Here is a 15,835-nt window from a genome sequence, read left to right as displayed (position 1 = left end):
CCGGCCGTTTTTCAGACCTCGATCTCTGGGCTTTAGGGGGCATGGGGGAGGGCAGAAACCTTTCCATCCAGTCCCCAGCACTTTCCCACAGGTAGTGTGCGCCAGGTGCGGAGAAAAGCCGCGAACGGGAGGCGCTGTGTGCTCCGGTTACCGAGGGTGCAGGAGAGCTGCAGCAATCAGCTTCTCCTCACATGGGCGCCGGAACTGGAAGTCCAGGAAATGGTGTAGAGTTTGGTTTATTTTATGATTGTATTCAGCGCTGAATTATGCTGTAGACAACATAAGCGTTTCCCTGGGGATCCAAATATAAATGCAGATATATTGGTAGGGATCATCATCAGCCATCACCAGCAGAACCGCTAGCTCACTCTAACTCTGCTGCCCAGTCCTAGTAACCTGGACCTGTAACAACTATAACACTGCCATTCATTTCTGGAAGTCAAAGTAAATAATACATAATGAAAGGGAGCACAAGTACTTCCCAATTCAACTGAAATGTTTTACAATGGTATAAAATAATACAATTGCTGTAGTAGTTTTTTTCTTTTTCTAATTGGCACCTAATTCCTATTTTCCTAGAATGTTGCAGTAGTAGAAAACGTTTATTTAGGAGAACTGAAAAACTGGTTTGATTTTTGTGCTGTAATTAAATTTTTTATTTATTTATATTTTTTGCAGATTCTATGACGGTTCAAAAGGTAAAGGGACTGCTCTATCGTTTATTTAAAGTGCCTGGTTCAGAGTTAACGTTGTCATATGAAAGTTGCAAAGTAAGTAATAAACACCTTGTAATGAATGTTATTCATAGTTTTTATATCATTAAGGGGGAGATGTACTAAGCAGTGATAAAAGTGGACGAGTGAGCCAGTGGAGAAGTTGCCCATGGCAACCAATCAGCTACTTTTATAGTATGCAAATTATAAATGTTACGTTAATGCTGATATGTTGCCATGGGCAACTTCTCCGCTGGCTCACTTCTCCACTATTATCACTGCTTAGTACATCTCCCCTATAACATTCTTGCATTCTATACAACTGACCAAACTATACAGACTTGAAACAGCCATCTAGTCTTCATTTAAAGTGAAACATGAGATAATTGTAGTAAAGAACTAATGAGGGAGCAGTATTAACACTTCTTCACACTAGAATGTTGCGTGTGCTTTACAAGTGGTGTAGTTGGGGTGTGCTTTCATTTGTAAAGCACGTAGTAACCTAGGATTTATTAGTCATATGGTCAGAGTGCTTCACCTGAATTTACTATAGCACACATTAAAGACCACCAAATCAAGAATGCTTCAGACTTCTTTAAATGAATGTTCAACAGTTGAGGAGCACTGGCCTAGGGATCAATGATCCCTACTTCATTGGGCATATCATCATTACCAGGTCCAGATTAATGGGGTGGTATTGAAATTGTACTGTATTTCTAGTTTTGTAAAAATGTATAAATATGAAATTATACATTTTTTCTATTTTGATGTGTTTAGGGAGATAGTTGGGCTGATAGTGTAGGGGGTGTATATGCCTATGTGGCTCTAGACACACCCACATAGCACTGGTCACAGCTCCTTCCATTCTCAGTATAGGAACTTGAACATTTTCAGCCCCATGCCCATATGTCCCTTAATCCAGCCCTGGTCATTACAATACTTGTAAAGCCCAGGAAAAATTATTTTACGAAGAGCCCTAAAGAGGAACCAAGCTGTCTAATAAATTGGTCAAAAAGTGTTAGCTAGAAAATTAAACACAAACTCGACTTCCAAATGTTGAATACAGGACCTATTTTGTCCTACCATGATTGTTGTTCTTGACAAAGCTTATGTGATAAACCTAAAATAATATGAGGAACGAGGCAAAACAAGAGTTATGGTAAATGTATCATTGTTATTTTGTTTGTTCGAGGACTATTGGCTCTTCAGGAATTACCATGGGGTATAGGTGGTTTGGAGAAAACCGGGCACCAAACAGTTAAACTTTCAAGTCCCAGGATGCACTGGTGCTTCATCCTATATAACACAGCCCCAGGCTATTCAGTTTAGTAAACAAGCCCAAGGCGGGAGCTGGACAGATGAGAAGGAAGAATGGAAAACTCAAGAAACACACTCATATTTCAAGAAGGGACCATATAATAAAAATACCCATAAGCCAGGTGCATCAGGGGGGGAGCTCTGTGGAGCCTATGGACCTTGAAGAAACAGAGTTAACAATGTTAAGTCTACCATAACTCTTATTTTCTTCTTCAGGGTCCATAGGCTCATAGGAATCACCATGGGGATGTCCCAAAGCAGTTTCCCCTAAGGAAGGGGACACGTCTGAGCAGGATGGAGAACCCAACACCCAAGGGCAGCATCCTGGGAGGCGAAGGTATCGAATGCATAAAAACAGAGAAAGGTGCCGACCAAAGACCACATGTCTGCTTTGCACAATTGTTCAGCAGAAGTCCCACGAATGGCCACCCATGCTGATACCACAGATTTAGTGGAGTGAGCTTTGACGGTATTTGGAACCGGGAGGTCTGCTTCCCTGTGTGCCTGATAAATAGTCATTCGAAGCCATATAGATAATGTCTGCTTGTTAGCAGGCCAGCCTCTTTTGTGAAATTTGGAAAACACAATTAGAGTATCCAATCATAGAGATTTGGTTTGATCCACATAAATCTGAAGTGCACGTACCACATCCAGCAAGCTTCATCTGTGGTAGGGGTCTGAGATTGAAAAGCTGGTACTCCAATCTCTCCATTCATATGAACTTTGAAGACCATTATAGGAAGATAGCCGGACCTAGATTTAAGGACAGCTCTGTCGAGATGGAAAACCAATAAGGTGGAGCAGCACAATGATGCTCCTAGTTTAGATACACTGCGAGCAGAGGTAATAGCATAGAGGTAGAGTGTTTACCATGTCAGCCATTTATGGTCCACAGTGTCCAAAGGTTCAAACGGCAGTGCTTGTGAGGCTTGGAGAACTAAGGACAAATCCCACAGAGTCACCTGTGTGACAAATGGAGGTTGAATGTGTACAACTCCCTGAAAAAAAGGTCTTAACGTCAGGTAGGTAAGCAATCTTTTGCTGGAATCCAGCTGACATGGCATATACCTTTAACTAGAGCAGGCATTCCCAACCACGGTCCTCAAGGCACACCAACAGTGCAGGTTTTAGTGATATCCAGGCTGCAGCACAGGTGGGTAAATCAAAATAACTAAGCTACTAATTAAGTCACCTGTTCTGAAGCCTGGATATCACAAAAACCTGCACTGTTTGTGTGCCTTGAGGACCGTGGTTGGGAATGCCTGAACTAGAGGAACGCCATACAGAGGCCTAAGTCCAAGCCTGTCTGGAAGAAGGCATTTTTGCCACTCTAAGGTAGTAGGATTATAGTCCCATAGTCCCTGGGGGAACACCACCAAAGGTAAGTTTGCCAAATTCTGTTCAAGAACTATGCAGTCAAAGACAGATGAGCCCGATCTGGGTGTATGAACCCTGAATAAGAACAGATGGAGCCACGCTCAGCTGAGGCGGTTCCACCGCAAACGTGCACTCCCGGCGTGACTAGGCGATCCGTCCACCTAGTCATGCCTGGAGTGCACAGAGACGCTCCCATTCAGAGCATCTCTGTCCGGGCACGCGGACGGAGACGCTCTCCATTCAGTGAATGGGGTGCATCGCGGGCGTGGGGCGCATGACTAGCGAGGCTCCATCTGTAGATCTGGCCATAGGGGAAGGCAAAAAATAAGATTTTACTTACCGATAAATCTATTTCTCGTAGTCCGTAGTGGATGCTGGGCCTCCGTCAGGACCATGGGGAATAGCGGCTCCGCAGGAGACAGGGCACAAAATTTAAAAGTTTGACCACTAGGTGGTGTGTACTGGCTCCTCCCCCTATGACCCTCCTCCAAGCCTCAGTTAGGATACTGTGCCCGGACGAGCGTACACAATAAGGAAGGATTTTGAATCCCGGGTAAGACTCAAACCAGCCACACCAATCACACCGTACAACTTGTGATCTGAACCCAGTTAACAGTATGATAACGTAGGAGCCTCTGAAAAGATGGCTCACAACAATAAACAACCCGATTTTTTTGTAACAATAACTATGTACAAGTATTGCAGACAATCCGCACTTGGGATGGGCGCCCAGCATCCACTACGGACTACGAGAAATAGATTTATCGGTAAGTAAAATCTTATTTTCTCTGACGTCCTAGTGGATGCTGGGACTCCGTCAGGACCATGGGGATTATACCAAAGCTCCCAAACGGGCGGGAGAGTGCGGATGACTCTGCAGCACCGAATGAGAGAACTCCAGGTCCTCCTTAGCCAGGGTATCAAATTTGTAGAATTTTACAAACGTGTTCTCCCCTGACCACGTAGCTGCTCGGCAGAGTTGTAATGCCGAGACCCCTCGGGCAGCCGCCCAAGATGAGCCCACCTTCCTTGTGGAGTGGGCCTTGACAGATTTAGGCTGTGGCAAGCCTGCCACAGAATGTGCCAGTTGAATTGTGCTACAAATCCAACGAGCAATCGTCTGCTTAGAAGCAGGAGCACCCAGCTTGTTGGGTGCATATAGTATAAACAGCGAGTCAGATTTTCTGACTCCAGCCGTTCAATGCTCTGACAACGTCCAGCAACTTGGAATCCTCCAAATCGCTAGTAGCCGCAGGCACCACAATAGGCTGGTTCAGGTGAAACGCTGATACCACCTTAGGCAGGCGTCCTCAATTTTTGCCCTGTCCGAATGGAAAATCAGATATGGGCTTTTATATGATAAAGCTGCCAATTCTGACACTCTCCTGGCTGAAGCCAGAGCCAGTAGCATGGTTACTTTCCATGTAAGATATTTCAAATCTACCGATTTGAGTGGCTCAAACCAATGGGATTTGAGAAAATCCAAAACTACATTGAGATCCCACGGTGCCACTGGGGGCACAACCGGGGGCTGTATATGTAGTACTCCTTTTACAAAAGTCTGAACTTCAGGAACTGAAGCCAATTCTTTCTGGAAGAATATCGACAGGGCCGAAATTTGAACCTTAATGGACCCTAATTTGAGGCCCATAGATAATCCTGTTTGCAGGAAATGTAGGAATCGACCCAGTTGAAATTCCTCTGTCGGGGCCTTCCTGGCCTCACACCATGCAACATATTTTCTCCAAAAGCGGTGATAATGTTGTGCAGTCACCTCCTTCCTGGCTTTGACCAGGGTAGGGATGACCTCTTCCGGAATGCCTTTTTCCCTTAGGATCCGGCGTTCAACCGCCATGCCGTCAAACGCAGCCGCGGTAAGTCTTGGAATAGACACGGTCCCTGCTGAAGCAGGTCCCTTTTTAGAGGTAGAGGCCACGGATCTTCCGTGAGCATCTCCTGAAGTTCCGGGTACCAAGTCCTTCTTGGCCAGTCCGGAGCCACGAGTATCGTTCTTACTCCCCTTTGCCGTATAATTCTCAGTACCTTGGGTATGAGAGTCAGAGGAGGGAACACATACACTGACTGGTACACCCATGGTGTTACCAGAGCGTCCACAGCTATTGCCTGAGGGTCTCTTGACCTGGCGCAATACCTGTCCAGTTTTTTGTTGAGGCGGGACGCCATCATGTCCACCATTGGTCTTTCCCAATGGACCACAATCATGTGGAAGACTTCTGGATGAAGTCCCCACTCTCCCGGGTGAAGATCGTGTCTGCTGAGGAAGTCTGCTTCCCAGTTGTCCACTCCCGGAATGAACACTGCTGACAGTGCTATCACATGATTTTCCGCCCAGCGAAGAATCCTTGCAGCTTCTGCCATTGCCCTCCTGCTTCTTGTGCCGCCCTGTCTGTTTACGTGGGCGACTGCCGTGATGTTGTCCGACTGGATCAACACCGGCTGACCCTGAAGCAGAGGTTTTGCCAGGCTTAGAGCATTGTAGATTGCTCTTAGCTCCAGTATATTTATGTGAAGAGACGTTTCCAGGCTTGACCACACGCCCTGGAAGTTTCTTCCTCGTGTGACCGCTCCCCAGCCTCTCAGGCTGGCATCCGTGGTCACTAGGACCCAGTTCTGTATGCCGAATCTGCGGCCCTCTAACAGATGAGTACTCTGCAACCACCATAGCAGAGAGACCCTTGTCCTTGTCGACAATTTTATCTGCTGATGCATCTGCAGATGCGATCCGGACCATTTGTCTAGCAGATCCCACTGAAAAATTCGTGCATGGAATCTGCCGAATGGAATCGCTTCGTAAGAAGCCACCATTTTTCCCAGGACTCTTGTGCATTGATGCACAGACACTGTCCCTGGTTTTAGGAGGTTCCTGACTAGTTCGGATAACTCCCTGGCTTTCTCCTCCGGAAGAAATACCTTTTTCTGAACAGTGTCCAGAATCATCCCTAGGAACAGCAGACGTGTCGTCGGGATCAGTTGGGATTTTGGAAAATTCAGAATCCACCCGTGCTGTTGGAGCACTACTTGAGTTAGTGCTACTCCGACCTCCAGCTGTTCTCTGGATCTTGCCCTTATCAGGAGATCGTCCAAGTAAGGGATAATTAATCCGCCTTCTCTTCGAAGAAGAATCATCATTTCGGCCATTACCTTGGTAAAGACCCTGGGTGCCGTGGACAATCCAAACGGCAGCGTCTGAAACTGATAATGACAGTTTTGTACCACGAACCTGAGGTACCCTTGGTGTGAAGGGCAAATTGGGACATGAAGGTAAGCATCCTTGATGTCCAAGGACACCATAAAATCCCCCTCTTCCAGATTCGCTATCACTGCTCTGAGTGACTCCATCTTGAACTTGAATTTTTGTATGTATAGGTTCAGAGATTTCAGATTTAGAATAGGTCTTACCGAGCCGTCCGGCTTCGGTACCACAAATAGCGTGGAGTAATACCCCTTTCCCTGTTGTAGAAGGGGTACCTTGACTATCACCTGCTGAGAATACAGCTTGTGAATGGCTTCCAATACCGTCGCCCTGTCGGAGGGAGACGTTGGCAAAGCAGACTTTAGGAACCGGCGAGGGGGAGACTTCTCGAATTCCAACCTGTAACCCTGAGATACTACCTGCAGGATCCAGGGGTCCACCCGCGAGTGAGCCCACTGTGCGCTGAAATTCTTGAGGCGACCCCCCACCGCCCCTGAGTCCGCTTGCGACCCCAAATAATTCCTCTCCTTTATACGGCAATACTTCCATATGCCGTTTGGAATCCGCATCGCCTGACCACTGTCGTGTCCATAGACTTCTTCTGGCAGATATGGACATCGCACTTACTCTTGATGCCAGAGTGCAGATATCTCTCGCATATAAAGGAACGCATCCTTTAATTGCTCTATAGTCAATAAAATACTGTCCCTATCCAGGGTATCAATATTTTCAGTCAGGGAATCCGACCAAGCCACCCCAGCACTGCACATCCAGGCTGAGGCGATTGCTGGTCGCAGTATAACACCAGTATGTGTGTATATACTTTAGAGTATTTTCCAGCCTCCTATCAGCTGGATCCTTGAGGGCGGCCGTATCAGGAGACGGTAACGCCACTTGTTTGGATAAACGTGTGAGCGCCTTGTCCACCCTAGGGGGTGTTTCCCAGCGCGCCCTAACCTCTGGCGGGAAAGGGTATAATGCCAATAACTTCTTTGAAATTAGCAGTTTTTTATCAGGGGTAACCCACGCTTCATCACACACGTCATTCAATTCCTCTGATTCAGGAAAAACTACAGGTAGTTTTTTCAGACCCCACATAATACCCCTTTTTGTGGTACTTGCAGTATCAGAGATATGCAAAGCCTCCTTCATTGCCGTGATCATATAACGTGTGGCCCTACTGGAAAATACGTTTGTTTCTTCACCGTCGACACTGGATTCAGTGTCAGTGTCTGGGTCTGTGTCGACCGACTGAGGTAAAGGGCGTTTTACAGCCCCTGACGGTGTCTGAGACGCCTGGACAGGTACTAACTGGTTTGCCGGCTGTCTCATGTCGTCAACCGACTTTTGTAGCGTGCTGACACTATCCCGTAATTCCATAAACAAAGCCATCCATTCTGGTGTCGACTCCCTAGGGGGTGACATCACCATTACAGGCAATTGCTCCGCCTCCACGCCAACATCGTCCTCATACATGTCGACACACACGTACCGACACACAGCAGACACACAGGGAATGCTCTGATAGAAGACAGGACCCCACTAGCCCTTTGGGGAGACAGAGGGAGAGTTTGCCAGCACACACCCAAGCGCTATAAATATATATAGGGACAACCTTAATAAGTGTGTTCCCTTTATAGCAGCTCAAATATTATAAATATCGCCAATAAGTGCCCCCCCTCTCTGTTTTTACCCTGTTTCTGTAGTGCAGTGCAGGGGAGAGTCCTGGGAGCCTTCCTCGCAGCGGAGCTGGGCAGGAAAATGGCGCTGTGTGCTGAGGAGAATAGGCCCCGCCCCCTTTTCGGCGGGCTTCTTCTCCCGTTTTTTTTGGAACCTGGCAGGGGTTAAATACATCCATATAGCCCCAGGGGCTATATGTGATATATTTTAGCCAGAATAGGTATATTACATTGCTGCCCAGGGCGCCCCCCCCAGCGCCCTGCACCCTCAGTGACCGCTGGTGTGAAGTGTGCGGAGAGCAATGGCGCACAGCTGCAGTGCTGTGCGCTACCTCATGAAGACTGAGACGTCTTCTGCCGCCGGTTTCTGGACCTCTTCTCTATTCGGCATCTGCAAGGGGGTCGGCGGCGCGGCTCCGGTGACCCATCCAGGCTGTACCTGTGATCGTCCCTCTGGAGCTAGTGTCCAGTAGCCTAAGAAGCAAATCCATCCTGCACGCAGGTGAGTTCACTTCTTCTCCCCTAAGTCCCTCGTTGCAGTGAGCCTGTTGCCAGCAGGACTCACTGAAAATAAAAAACCTAACAAACTTTTTCTAAGCAGCTCTTTAGGAGAGCCACCTAGATTGCACCCTGCTCGGACGGGCACAAAAACCTAACTGAGGCTTGGAGGAGGGTCATAGGGGGAGGAGCCAGTACACACCACCTAGTGGTCAAACTTTTAAATTTTGTGCCCTGTCTCCTGCGGAGCCGCTATTCCCCATGGTCTTGACGGAGTCCCAGCATCCACTAGGACGTCAGAGAAATAAGTGTCTATTGAGAGACCCTACAGACTTGCAAACCAATGTCGCTTCAGCCAGTATGGAGCTATGAGAAGCACTGTTCCTCCTTCCTTCTTATATTTACGATCTCTCAGAAAGGAGTGAGACTGGAGGGCAGATGTATGCCAGACTGAAGTCCCACTGCACTGCCAGAGCGTTCATAAAGGAAGCTGCGGGATCCCTGGTTCTGGACCCATACACAGACAGCTTGTGGTTTGTATGTGAGGCCATGAGATCCACGTCTGGTAGGCCTGACTTGTCCAGTAGGACCTAAAATACCTCCAGATGTAGAGCCCCCTTGCCAGATACTATGTCCTGTCTGTTTAGGAAGTACGGTTCCCAGTTGAGGACTCCAGGAATGAACACCGCCAATGTAGCCAGAAGATGGCGTTCTGCCCAAATGACAATGTGCGTCACTTCTCTCTAGGCTGTCAGCGTCTGCATGCCTCCCCGATGGTTGAAGAAGGCTACCGCAGTTGCATTGTCGGATTGGACCTGAACAGGTCGACCGTGGAGAAGGTCTTGCACCTGAAGGGACCGCTGACTGGTCACTGCTTCATACCCGCAGAGGCTGGCATCCATGGTGAGGAGTACCCAATCCAGAGCCAAAAAAAGGGCCAACATTTTTCTAAGTGGGACGTCTGTAGCCACCACAAGCGGGAGAGCTGGACTTCTGTAATGATTGAAGTGGTCTGGAGTGAAATTTGGCATATGCTAACATGTCGAAGGTGGAGACCAGGAACCCCAATACCTGCATTTCTAAGTGGATGAATACTTGCTAGTGTCAAAGAACTTGCACATTTGAGAATATATAAAGCGCTGTTATCTCATCTGCTGGTAGTAAAATCCTCTGGACCTGAGAATCTAGGATGGCTCCTATATGTAACATCCCTTGAGAAGGAGACAGGAAGGACTTCTTCCAGTTAATAATCCAGCCGTATGCCTGCAGTAAGGCAATGGTCTGACGGAGATGCTGTTGTAGGACCTGCGGAGACTCTGGTAAAATCAGTACTTGGGTAAGGAATAATTCAGACCCCCTGATGCCTAAGATGTGCAATCATGACAGCCATAATTTTGGTAAAGACTCGAGGAGCTGTGACAGTACGCATCCTGAATATCCAGGTAGGCTATAAGTCCCCAGGCTCCATTGTCAGATTAATGGAATGGAGGATTTCCCTTCGAAACCTGAGCACCCGCATAACTTGTTGAGTGCGTTGAGGTTGAGTAGCATAGGGTCTGACGTCCTACTTAGCAGCCCAGGTAGCCCAGGTATCGCATGGAGGGTGGTTTGCTTGGGCAAGCTGCCATGGAGGTAGCAGACCCTTTAGAAGCGAGCACTCCTGTATCTCAAGAGGTATGCGGTTAGCAGATCGCTCATCGTGATCCCGGCTGTCTTAATACCGATGCCGGGATCCCGACAGGGTCACCATACCGCCGCCGGAATACCTGCAAGGCAGGTGCTTCCCCCTCTATGGGTGTCCACAACACCCATACAGGGAGTATAGAACCGCAACCGAGCCCGCAAGGGGCTTCATTGCGCTCGCCCCACTGCCATCATTCTGCCGCACAGGATGCCAGTGTCCGTATACTGACATTCAGCATCCCGTGCCGTGGGATCACATACTGATCCCATCTCAAGCTGTTTTCCCTATCATGGGAGATGTGGTACAGTTGTTCCTTAGCACATCCACCCAACCTTCAATAACTTTAGCTACCTAGGCTGAAGCCATAGCGGGACATGTAATGGCGCCTGCATGTAAGTAGACTCAAGAAAAGTTTATTTTTTCATGTCAGTGCATCCTTGAGGAAGGATATTGTAGAGCTTCTAACCAAGCGAGCCCCTGACCACATTTGGTTTGACGTCTTGTGGCTGACATAATGGCTGTATTTGCTCTGCTGAGTGGCATGCATATCAGCCAAACGCTTCACACTTCTCATGCTTTCTTGGCCAAGACAGAAAGATTTGCTGCTTGCACCACATGAGCATTTACCAAAGGGGAAAGCTCCCACTTAGTACACACTCCTGCCGGAAGGGGGTAAAGGACATAAGCCTTTCAGGAAGCTTCCTGCATGAGTTCGGTAAGATCAGCCAACTAAGGAAATTCTGCTTTAATGACTTTGCCATTTAAACACTGGAGCTTTTAGGCTTTGGAACTGGCTCCTCTTCCTCTGTGCACACTAAAGCCAGAACATATACCTACAGTGATGATTTTCTCGAACAGAGGAAGATTCAGGATCAGAGACATATGTATCATCGGGTGGTCTTCTGTATACCGGCGGTCGGGCTCCCGGCGCTCAGTATACCGGCGCCGGGAGCCCGACAGCCGGCATACCGACACTTATTTTCCCTCGTGGGGTCCACGACCCCCATAGAGGGAGAATAGCGCCACCGTGCCCGTAGCGTGGCGAGCGCAGCGAGCCCGCAAGGGGCTCATTTGCCCTCGCCACACTGTCGGTAAGCCGGCGGTCGGGCTCCCGGCGCCGGTATGCTGGTCGCCGGGAGCCCGACCGCCGGCCAGTTGTAGTGAACCCGTATCATCTACTTCCTGATCCAACAATACCTCAGAATCCAAAGCCTGTGCAGACTGTGGTGAAGCTACAGCACATCTATGTGTTTTGGCGGCTAATGGTCTGTTGCCTTGTAGCATTTGCTGAAAAGCAACAGACATTTTGAGCCAAACTCTGTACAGAGTGAGAGTATCCATCCAGAGAGGATGTTTAGGAGGGTTGTACCAAGCAGATTGTAATTGCTGAGGAAACCCCATTGCAGGAGACAGATTAAGAGCTGCCATGCAATCAACTAGTGGTTCCTGTACAGGTGCTGGAGGGATGGCCTGTTTGTATATAACATTTTAAAACAGAGACCATCCAATCAGGGGTTGTATATAACATTTTAAAACAGAGACTATCCAATCAGAGACCATCCAATCAGGGGTTAAAGTGAGCCGGAACTGCGTTCCGTCAGTTCCACTTGGAGACGGAACGCAGTTCCGCCTCCTCCGGCTCACCTAACCTGCTGTGTGCCGCTGCTGGAAGATGCCGGGCGCCTACTGAGATTGTGTTACCAGCGGACGCCTAGCTCTCACTCCGCAGCGGCAGCCGGAGGCAGGAGCTCAGTACTGAGCTCCGGCTTCCGGCTCTGTCACTGTGCGCTATGGGAGAGACGTCATGACGTCTCTCCCATAGTGCTGAGGAGCGGGTGCCGGAAGGAAGGACTACAGCGGTCTGGATGCGGGAGCGGGGATCGGTGAGTATGGTGATTTTTATTTTATTTTTTTCCCTATGTGTAGCGGCGCTTCTATTGGGGGGGCATTACTACTGGGGGCTTTACTACTGTAGGCAAACTACTGGGGGCATTACTACTGGGGGGGGGGGCATTACTACTGTGGGTAAACTACTGTGGGCATTACTACTGGGGGGGGCATTACTACTGTGGGCAAACTACTGGGGGCATTACTACTTGGGGGGGCATTACTATTGTGGGCAAACTACTGGGGGCATTACTATTGTGGGCAAACTACAAGGGGGCAAGCTACTGGGGGCATTACTAATGGGGGCAAACTACAGGAGGGCATTACTACTGGGGGTATAACTACAGGGGCATTACTACTTGGGGGCAAACTACAGTGGGGCATTATTACTGAGGGCTAAACTACATGGGGGCTAACTACTGAAGGCATTACTAACGGGGGCTTACTACTGGGGGCATTACTAATTGGGGCATTACAAATGGGGGCATTGCTACTGGGGGCAAACTACAGGAGGGCATTACTACTGGGGGCAAACTACAGGAGGGCATTACTACTGGGGGCAAACTACAGGAGGGCATTCCTACTTGGGAGCATTACTACAGGGTGGCTAAACTACTGGGGGCATAACTACAGGGGTTAAACTACTGGGGACATTACTACTTGGGGGCAAACTACAGGAGGGCATTACTACTGGGGGTATAACTACAGGGGTATTACTACTTGGGCCAAACTACAGGGGGGCATAACTACAAGGGTTAAACTACTGGGGGCTAAACTACAAGGGGGCAAAATAAAAGGGGGCTTAACTACAAGGAGGCAAATTACAGGGGGCATTACGACTGGGGGCATTACTACTGGGTGCTAAACTACAAGTGGGCAAACTACTGGGGGCATTACTAACGGGCAAACTACATGGGGGCTAAACTACTGGGGTCATAACTACTGGGGCTAAATGACTGGGGGCATTACTACAGGCAACATTACTACTGGGGGCATTACCATTAAGTGCATTACTACTGGGGGCACTACTAATGAGGGCATTGTAAAGGGGGCACTTCTTAAGGGGCATCACTCCTGGAGACATACTACTATTGCGGGCATTGCATAAGGGGCACCACTACTATGGGTTCTATATAAGGGGCACTACCACTGTGGGCACTACCAGTACAGTGGACATTGCATAAGGAGCACTACTACAGTGGGCATTGTATAAGGTGTGCTACTACTGTGGGCATTATTACTATTGTGTGACCACGCCCCTTTCTTTTTTGAGACCACGCCCATTTTGTGACGCGCGCAATAACTTTATTACTTTTTCTCCTTGGGGAGGGGGGTGAGTTCCACCACCTCTCTAGGACCACTTTAAGCACTGCATCCAATACAGAATCCCTTTCCTGTCTGAGGGGATAAATCAGCTTAACAGGTTTTTCAGCAGTAGCTAGCCACCACAAGTCACACAATGCATAACCATTGGGCACTGAATCACCTACCCAAGCCTCAAAGATATTAGGATAAGTGCTGGATTGTTTGCACGTAATCAGTGTAGCAATGCAATGTGACACTTTCATAAAATGTATATACAGTTGAGCACTGGAACAACTATACAAGCCTCAAAGGCTGTTAGGACTAGTGCTGTATAACTTGCATGTAATCAATGTACAGTAGGAGCCCTAGACTCCTTATAAGCTATGCCTTTTGGAAGACATAGTAATACAGGCAGTATATGCACACAGTGAGTTTGTTTAAGCCATACAATGCAATGTAACACACCTCGCAAGTACAAATAAATGTGAGGTACAAAATCCTAAACACATGGCATGCAATATAAATATACAGTACAACATGATTTGAAAGCACAGCAGTAACTAGCAACTTGTCACATACAATGCATAGAAATTGGGCACTAAATAAACTACTCAGTGGCGTCACAACCGGGGTGCGGGGGGTGCGACCCGCACCCGGGTGTCACCCACCGAGGGGTGTCACCAAAGTGTCGGCTCCTGCTCAGTGACAGGAGCCGGGTATTGTACTGTAACATTACGTGCAGTGCCCGGCTTCTGTCACTGTGAAGAAGCCGTCACTGCAGTCTCCGGGGTCAGCCAGCACCTCTCGCACCCCCTTGGTCACGGAAACGGGGTCGGGAAGCGTAGCCGCGCCCATGTGCAGACCAGCCACGCCCCCATTTTGCAAAGCCACGCCCCTTCTGACGGAACCCGCAAAGCCACACCCCTTTTTGAGTAGGGGCCGGACCGGGTGTCAAACATGTAAGTGACGCCTCTGAAACTACTCAAGCCTGAGAGGCTGGTAGAATAAGTGCTGTATAACCTGACCAGTGGGAGAGGTATACAGGGAGACTAGACATGGCTCCTGTGACTTACTGTGGCAGACTTGTGTAACAATGGCTGCTGAGCATCTCACTGGGAAGGAGGGTAGAAGTAACAGCTCAAAAGGCTGGAAGAGGGGCTAACAGGGAGAGCTGCTGGCATAACCCCCAGGGCTGACCCGGCCTTTACAAGTATCTCCCGATATTAGATACATATTATAGCCCTGGTGGACTAGCGGAGGAATGTGGGCAACCTAGTCTCAGTCATTAGTGCCTCCAGTGGTCTCTTTCACTGGGGGCTAATAAACGCAATGCCCCACAAGCGGGAATTCACCTTTCCTGATCCCCTGTACCTCTGGCTACGGCATCGGTCCAGAAGGAGCTGTTTGCTAGAAAAATCCAGCTGGCGCCCGTCGAGATCACTGACCCACACATCAGTGCCGCGGTGCCGGCAGGGGTTGCTGGAGCAGAAGCGCAGGCGCCCTATGGGACGTCCCCGCGACTTGATCTGACAATAAAATAACTAAAAAGTAAATAAAATCAGAAAAGAAAGCTTAGAGCTGCTTAACAGCAGCTCCCCTGTCTAAAGGTGCATCCGGCTTCTGCCTGCACGAAACAAAACTGAATTGGCTGGGGTTAGGGTATATAGGAGGAACACCAGTGCATACTGACTTGAAAGTTTAACTGTTTGGTGCCTGGTTCTCTACAAACCACCTATACACCATGTAATTCCTGTGGAGCCTATGGACCCAGAAGAAGAAATATTAATTTCTTGTCATTTTCAATAAAAATCTAATCTTAAATCTACATTGCATTGATTTACCATTCAATTTTTTTTTCAAATAAATAGGAGTAGAAGCAGTGCATCAGTTCTTAAAGATGCACAGGGACTGTATATTCTCAGTTCTGCTACAATTCTAGGCTCACGTGACTTTCTCTGAATGAAAAGTAAGCGCTGTCCTAGACTTCTCTTATATAAATTAAAAATACACAATAATGTGGGCGCTCCAAAAAGATATATTTGCAACAGCTGCTGGTTTTGTAAATACAAATTTTATTTATATTATTCCCGGGTAATTTCTATATAACCTAGATCCTATATATATATCACAGTATAAAAACAATCATCAAATTAGTAAAACA

General features: G+C 48.2%; 1 protein-coding gene across 2 annotated transcripts in view; it reads left to right on the top strand.

The window, feature by feature from the left end:
• The window catches only part of TBCE (tubulin folding cofactor E), a 517,370-nt gene that overhangs the window by 499,532 nt on the left and 2,003 nt on the right, over window positions 1-15,835 (top strand). Inside the window, exons 18-19 of one of the 2 annotated variants that reach the window (XR_010176094.1) lie at window positions 679-770; window positions 2,247-2,367. Coding sequence is in view for 1 of the 2 variants with exons in the window: in XM_063917562.1 (XP_063773632.1) it covers window positions 679-770 (92 nt within the window). In the remaining variant the exon portion in view is untranslated. The remainder of the gene's footprint in view (window positions 1-678; window positions 771-2,246; window positions 2,368-15,835) is intronic. The other variant, XM_063917562.1, reaches the window with a different exon arrangement.

This window comes from Pseudophryne corroboree, chromosome 4 (assembly GCF_028390025.1).
Source record: "Pseudophryne corroboree isolate aPseCor3 chromosome 4, aPseCor3.hap2, whole genome shotgun sequence".
In the NCBI taxonomy this organism is placed as follows: Eukaryota; Metazoa; Chordata; class Amphibia; order Anura; family Myobatrachidae; genus Pseudophryne; species Pseudophryne corroboree.
This window is presented reverse-complemented; position numbering and strand designations above follow the sequence as displayed.